The sequence below is a fragment of the Ambystoma mexicanum genome, chromosome 8 (assembly GCF_040938575.1).
Source record: "Ambystoma mexicanum isolate Mex_15411 chromosome 8, UKY_AmexF1_1, whole genome shotgun sequence".
Classification (NCBI taxonomy): Eukaryota; Metazoa; Chordata; class Amphibia; order Caudata; family Ambystomatidae; genus Ambystoma; species Ambystoma mexicanum.
The window spans coordinates 644624550-644632827 of NC_090929.1; the positions used below are offsets into that span (position 1 = coordinate 644624550).

Below are 8278 nucleotides of genomic sequence, written 5' to 3' on the forward strand. Positions count from 1 at the left end.
CCGCGCTTCTTTAAATAGGTTCCTGAGTGCATATTGGTGTGGCTAGTTTCTTAGGTTCAGACTGAACTTATTATTAACAGGGGAAATGAGGCAATGTAGATCTAACTCCGATAATAGGGATATGGGTCTCTGTCCTATCTTTAAGGTATCTGGTCAGCTTCATACAAGAGAGCATGTTTTAATTTATTGTGCTCCACTTCAAGATTCTAGACTGTCCTTATTGAATAAATATGTATATAATGTTGAACTTATGCACTCCATGGACATGTTCTACAGACTTTCAAGTGGAGGAGAGACTCTTTTAACAGTGGCGACCATAAAACTTTTAAATAGTGCTGGTTTGGTAAAAATCACTTGATTTGTAAATCCGAATAATATTTACTCCTGGCTTGTTCTTGCCTCTGCACTTCGTTGACTTTGCACTTTACTGTCTATGCACTTTATTGCCTTGTCTTTGCATTTTATTGCCTTTGCATCTGTCAAATCCCTGTATAAAGATGCATCTCGGTACACTGCCACTCTCCAGATGCATCCATGTCAAGGATGGTGGATGGTTGTGGAGTTGATGCACCACCTTGGCCCACTCTGTTTCTAACACAAGGATGTGTTAGAAACACAGCATGTGTGAAGCATTTATTGTCAAATTTCTAAGTGGTGTGGGTGTCCATTTTAGATATTGTGACGAAGTCCCATGTTTGAGGATGGGGGATGGGACTGGGACAACCCTGGGCCACTGCCACCTGACTTGTTTTGCTGGTCTCCGAGAAAGTGTAAGGCAAATCCTCTAGACTTCCCACTCCATTCTTAGCCATGTGTGTTTCCCCAGCCTTGTCTTCCCGGGAGGTGTGGCACGTTACCATCTAATGGGCAACACACTAGAGCTTAAGCAGTGGATCCCAAGGTTCATGGAGCGGGCATCTGCACCCTTTCCAACACAGATAATGATGTGTGGTTCACTGCACAACAAAGGTCAGAGAGCCCAGTCCTTGGGCCTAACATGCTTTCCCCTGAACAGAACCAGATATATCCAAAAACTGAACATACCCTTACATGAACAAATGAAAATGTATTTTGCTAAGGTAGCGCTGTGACCCCTAATGGATTATATAACACAACTGATTTTAGCCCATGCGTAGTTTGAATAGTATCATAAACGAGACGTGTTCTTTATGCCTTGATTTATTCTCAAGATCAACACAGATACAGCCGACACATGTTTCGGACTGACAGTCGTCCTCAAGGCAAAATCTTCCAGTTCACGAGATTCCTGGCAAAGTATAATCTGTGAGATTCCCCAGGAAAGATGATTCTATCATCAAGAATCCCAAGTTCCTGTGTGTGCAGAGGTTTTCCTGATGCGATAAGGTATATATTGGGAAAGATCCCAGTTTGCGGTCCTATAATGTCAATGCATCTATGTGGTAAAACAGCTAAAGTCGTTTTGAATTCGTTATGTCGTCTCCAATGCCACTAATGAGCAAAATGCAGTGATCGTGAAATTAAGTCTTTATATCTAGGTGCCATTACATGTTACAATTATCAAAGGAGCGAGTTAGATCCCGCAGTGTCTGTTCAAGCATGAGCAGCACTACCTTAGCAACATACGTTTTCATTTGTTGTGTCAATTTAGGAAGGTTGGGGGTCCTTTTCATGTTTTTACAGCGCTGAGGGACCCCATTTTGAAATTCAAGGAGGCAAGCGCATCCGTGTTATACTATACCCACTTTTGTTGAATCTACCCTTACATGAATACAGAATCCTTGAGATTTAAGACCTCCCAGGCAGCCGTAGCCTCCGCTGCCAGTAAACGATATCCAGCATGACAGTTGGATGCTTTATCACGTTGCAACCCACACACCGATTAGTGACATCTACCAAATCCATAGTCCAGAAGAGTAGCAGTCAAGGAATCAGACAGTGTTTGTCAGCTTTGAATCTGTATATCATATATAGGCTGCCTCAACGGCCCGCTGCAGTGCAGCCTCTGATCCTGATACTCTCTTCACTCTCCCCCTGTCTCCATCTCACCATTCCATCTCCAAACAAACACATGCATTCATTGCACCAGCACACACACACTGCCACACTCACACAATAGTACATGCATGCACACTCATTCAAACTCTTGCAGGTGCACACAGACACACATGCTCAGACAGACATACTTTGCATACAAGAGCACTGAAATCATGCACACAGGTATAATACATTTTTAATTAACTTAACTTGTGGTTATGCTTAAGTCTACTCTCCTTTATGGGCATGGCAGACAGCAATGGGGCCACATGGGTCCCAGAAGGGGATTGCTGCTTGGTTGCCAAGCAAACACTTGTAGTTCGCAGCGGGGATCACAACATGAACAATGCAACATTCTCCAAGTGCTCCCACTCTCCAGGCACCTGTCGTTACGTTTTGTTGACTAGTGACATCACAAAAACAAAGTTACATCCCAGAAACCTAACAGGGGAGAGGACTGGTTAGTGAGGTGAACTACATCTGTAATCTATAAGGGATTAGTATGATCATTGGGACCACCTCTATGTGTTACAAATACAGGGTTGCAGGTTTGTAAAAAGGTGATTGGCCGGTGAAACATATTGTATGCTTATCATGGAAGGTGTTCAGGGATTGGATAGACAGGGGGCCTCATTAGGAGGCAGGCGGCCACGTAATGAATGGTGCCGGTACCAGACCGGCACCGTTCATTACGGGCTGCCCAATTACGAGGACTGCTGATGAACCCGCTAAGGAATGCCTGGTCAGACCAGGCGTCCTCAGCGGGTCCCGCTAGCAGTCCAGAATGCTAACAACGGGCCCATCATTAACGGGCCCGTTGTTAGCATCCTCCCCATTCCCATATGGGAATGGGGAATGTTTTTTTCCGTAGCCCAGAAAAGGGCAATAACCGGGTCCACCAAGGTCGGCATGACCCCATTATTGCCCTTTTCTGGGCCCCGGAAAAAAATCATTACCGGCAGCAGCCGTGCCCTTAATAAGGAAACGGCTACCGCCAGGGTCCTAATGTGGCCCAGGGTCTTCTCACCATTGGACCTTTGGACAGTTACCAGGCAAGTGCAACTGTTCAAGGTAGAGAGAACGACGCTAAAGGTGTTTCATGTTCCCAATAAGTTACCATCTCCGATCTCCTAGGCCATGAGACAGGACATTCAGCTTTGAACCTGTATAACTATTGTAACATTCTGCCTCTGTTTTGATGGGAACAGCTTTCTTCCATCTGCCTCAAATTAATAGGCTCTGTCTCTTATATTCAGGTCATGTGTGTAGGGACCACAAAATTGAGCTTTTTTGCTTGCAATTAAGAGGATTTTGACTGAGTCCCTTGCAGGTGCCCTATCTCTTCTGTTGACTGGAAACTTTCCTTCCCTCCTTGTCCTTGGCGAGGCTGTGCATAGTGTCTGTGCTGGAAGCTTTGTCTGCATGCTTCAGCAGCATCAGTCTGTCATCCTTTCCCTGGATTCTGAAGTTCATCTTGCTTTTCACGTTCACTCCAATGTACCTATAGCTTCCACCTTTACTCGCATGGCTGTCCATGTTATTTGCAATTAAGCTTAGGCAATCCATTGGTATGTTTTCTTGGGCATCTTGCAGTTTCCGCATAGCAAAAGGTATACGTGTGTCAGTCCTCTATGTGAGTCATAAGCATTTGCTTTGTGTCTATCAGCAATAAACTAAAGTGTTTGTGTAGCTTCATGCAGGGATGTTTTTGTGCTTCATGTCTAATGTATCTATGTCATGATGTCAGTCATGATGTCATCGGGGTGCTTCGAGGTTGCAGTCAGTCGACTTGTTTGATTCATGACAGCTGTATCTCTTCAATACTCTCATCCGGGTATGGTCTGAATGGTTTTCTGAGTGAGTAGCACTTTTCACACCTCTGATACATCAACGATGGTGAGGAAGGGCCCAGAAGCGATGTACATCTCTCGTTGCTCTGTCACCGGGCTGAGGGTGGGATGGGTGTGATGAGGGCCACGTGTGGGTCTCCCTCTTCAATCTTCTCTCTTGTAATCGCTCCACCACATTCAAACAAATTAGAAAAGTATCCGTCCCTTACAAAGCAAAGTGGAACAAGGGAAAAGGAAGAAGGAAAAAGTCAGATCCTTTTGGAGCTTTAAATACTTGGCCTTTTGGTTAAAGAGGCAGCACTAAGAAAAACGCTCAATCTGGCTTCCAATATTTTGTCGCCCACACGGGTCACACATGTAAAGACTAACACTGCATGCTTAATTATCAGTTACACCAGTTCAAAAGTATATGTTTACATAAATATTATGCTACCCGTGCCGTATAATCGTTTTGTTCTGTAACGTTTGTTCTCAGTTCACCAAAGTTGGCACACATTTTACTCCGGTGGAAAAGCCATGGACAAGGTTTCATCAGTGTTTTCACGCCTAATATGACTGCTGAAAAAAAGTTAACATTCTGAGGCCAAAAAAAAAGCCTTATCCTCCACGTTCTTTCTCGAAAATTTCTACTTCCATTTTTTAAGATTTTTAGCATACAACTAGGCTTAGGTTGAAGTAAGTGCATGCATCATAAAGCTCGAAACCAGATCAGCCAAACTCGAGAAATAAAAGTAGTGATATTTTCATGCATGCGCAGTAGACGCAGAAGAACAAATGGAATTCAAAATATGCCACACGAAGCACGGAAACATCTGCAGCCCCACCATACACACACACGCACATTCAGTTCAGCACTAGGGTCAAAGGGACAAAACTAAATTAAAACTAAACTAGAAGAGGAAAAATATTATCCAAAACGTACAAGAAGATCTCCCACAGCAAACGCACTGTGGTGTCACTATACATGTGCAGTAGGACAAGAGGGACAAAAGAAAAAAGAAAATAATTCTGAAAAATATGCAACAAATGAAAAAGAAAAATATACAGCAACATGAAAACATTTAGCAAAATGCAAGCAAAAATACACCCACAGCCCCAAATATGCACACATCTCCAATCAGTCATGTGCTCTAGGGACGTAGGAACATCAAAATAGAATAAAACATATTCTGCAAAAGGAATATTATTCTGTGAAAGCACACCGTCTGATCTGTTGCACCAAAACATGGTACGGTCACCGAACATGTACAGTAGGGTCAAATAAACAGAACGAAATGCAGAACATTCCACGAAATAAAGACCTATCATGAGATGTTCCACTGCACCCAACACAAATCTGTCAAAATAACACACACACACAAACATTATACAATACCATCTTCGAATGACAAATAAATCAGTTACAACTACTAGTTACAACAATTGCCTGGCGCCAGATTATCTAATGATTACAATGTTGCTAAAATATCAGCAAATGTGCACAGCACTCGTTTTGCTCCTTGCATAAAACAGAATGGGCCAAGCAGGTTTTCCACCAATCCATGTCTTGCTCCTTGCATAAAACAGAATGGGCGAAGCAGGTTTTCCACCAATCCATGTCTTGCTCCTTGCATAAAACAGAATGGGCCAAGCAGGTTTTCCACCAATCCATGTCTTGCTCCTTGCATAAAACAGAATGGGCGAAGCAGGTTTTCCACCAATCCATATTACACAAAGGTTTTTGCAATGGGGCGAAAAAGATGTTTTCATTTTTTCTGCCAGAGGGATAGGGAACATAGCAAATAGGGCTTGCTGCAAGTTTAGCTAGGACCCTGTTCCATAAATGTTTCTATCCATACAGTGAAGAAAAACCATTGTTGCTCAGCTTTCTTAATGCAAAAGATGGATATTATATGCGCCAAAACATGCCTCTTTGTATGTGATACAGCAAAGCACAGAAATCGGACTGCTTTGTGTTTTGCCCCAGTACAAACATCATGGTGTGATATAAAGGGGGACAAAACCTTCTTGCTTCATTCAGTGTTATACAAATAGCATGTTAAACCCATTTGCTGACTTTGAACCGCAGGTGGAAACGTGATGTTCTCTGTCCCAGTGAGTGTGCTCATTGTCACAACATGCAAATGATGTTAGTGGTTTGTGCTCTCATTGGTTGGCTCTATATGCAACCTGCAGGTGATTGGTTGGTGTCCTCTTTTTTTTTTTCTCATTATGAACCGGATACAATAGATGCCATCAATTTCTTGTTAACGTTAATATTTGTTGTCGAAAGCACTGCAAACTGGAGCGGAATGTTCTCGATACTTAAAAAGTTGTCATTCACTGCTCTGTTACTTTTTGGAAGGAATTACAGAGTGGGGGATGGAGGGGTTGAAATTATGTCTCAATCGTACCAACAAGTCTCCACTCTTTGCTGGTGATAAATGCACTCATTCCGATGCTTTTTGAGAATTGTGAGAACTGCGATGCCACCTTTTTTGGTGCAAAAGAGCAGGTGCCTTTTCGCTTGTGTGCCAAAAACATTTTGAGAATCTGGCCCGAAGAGGGCGCATGTGTGTGTGTGCGCGCACGCGCATGTTTGTGCATCTCTGTCATTGGGCAATAGTGACACCCAAAGTGATTCTGAGGATTCTGAGTGGTTGCCTTTACACCATTACACATGCCATTTCCACACACACACACACACACACTTTAAAGCACAGGCACATCCTCTATGCATAGCCTTCCTCGTGCAAGCATAATCTGAATTATTATTACGATTAGGGTAGTTATTGAGCACCGACCTAGCTTCGGGAAGCACCAGAGCTCTTTACAAGTCATAGAGGAAAGTACACAGATAGGGAAGCATGTCGCAAGGGATCGATACAAGAGAGCTACCAACGTCGCTAAAAATGTCGCAGAGGGAGGGTGGGCAATTTGGCAGGAAGGGATCTGCTAGCACCCAGTGCAGTGAACGGGGGCAACAGATTGCTCAGTCTCAGAAAGACGCACATCCATACACCTACATTGACACGCATACCCAGCCACAAACAACCTCACTCATATAATCACAAACACACATATACCTAATAAGGCTTGCACAGGAACATGTTTTACTGACAAACACGCACATAATCTATGGTCCTAATATTACATGAGTTTCTTCTTCTCTGCAAATACGTGCACATAGTGGCCCACTCGTGTAATGTAATCTCGGTGTGTCAGTCTCTATAGTGCATTGCTTTCTCACCTAAGGTTCAGATTGGAAGACCCCCCCCCCCTCTGTAAAGAAACCTTATTAGTGGTAGGGAAACATTTGACCACTAGGGCCCTATGAAAGAGAATTTTGACCGGAACTGTGCAATTCTGCACAGCATTTGGTGCAAATGACCTGCAAAATTGCACTGGACTGGTGCACCATACGGTGCAAGGTGTCCTTAAAAGGTTTACCCTTTTTCTGTTTTCTTCCCATTTAAGGGTTCTCGTCCTTTCTCACTTTTGGGGAATCCCTCTGCTTGAAGAAAAACATTGCCTCTCCCCACAAAGTTCTGTATGTTTTTTAGGCTTTCTTCCTTCAAAGATAAGGCTTACCTCAGTAAAGCAGTGCGACCTCATGAAATCTCTCAGGCTGGGCTCCCATTCTGGAAATTCCAAGCGTGCCCTGATGCCCACCCACGAGCTCCAATAAACGCAACACACAAGGGCTCACTTGGATGGACAAAACGTACCTTTTAGGATCAGGAGCGGCAGGAAGAGCAGGAGTCGGAATCTGCAGTAATTCATGGTGATTCGAGTGGGGAATGAAGACACCTGTCCAGTGACATGGAAATGTGGATGCAGAAGGCAAAGTCAACCGCAGCAGGCCCACCCACTGCCGTCCCGGGTCCATTTCCGTTTCCCGGGCAACCGGATTCCCGGAGAGGACAATCCATTATTCATGGGAGGATGTGGCGGACAGGACACAGGTGTCTGTCTAGCTGGCGTGACCGTGCTCTCATCTTTCCTCCCCTCCACCTGATAGGGCGAGGCCCAGTGAGGCAGCAGGCCTGGATGTGCTGGAGCTCTTGCGCTGCGAGGGCCCCACTCATCTTCATCCCGCCAGCCGCACCTGGATAAAATGAACGTTTCACCTGTCAAAGGCAATGTTGCATGAGGTTATAAAGGCGCAGCTTCTCATTCGCCACAATAGCTATGGCCTAAAGTACACTGTATTTCCTCCTTCCTACCTTGTGTGACATCCATTCTGCCCTCAAGGCGGACACGCTGAAGCACTTCAACAATGCTGGCAAGGGAAAGTGGTTTTATATCCAGGTGCAGTACAAGGGGAGATGAGTTTTGTTACACATGTCATTGAGTATGATTATTTTAGCATAGTATGACATTAAATATCCTAAGAAAGAACACTATATATGACCTGTACAACTATATTCCTG

General features: G+C 44.1%; 1 protein-coding gene across 1 annotated transcript in view; it reads right to left on the reverse strand.

The window, feature by feature from the left end:
- The window catches only part of LOC138473640 (trypsin-3-like), a 309853-nt gene extending 301919 nt beyond the window's left edge, over nucleotides 1–7934 (reverse strand). The window contains exon 1 of the mRNA XM_069612171.1: nucleotides 7574–7934. Within this exon, the coding sequence (XP_069468272.1) occupies nucleotides 7574–7628 (55 nt within the window). The 5' untranslated portion in view covers nucleotides 7629–7934. The remainder of the gene's footprint in view (nucleotides 1–7573) is intronic.
- Nucleotides 7935–8278: the final 344 nt, after the last annotated feature.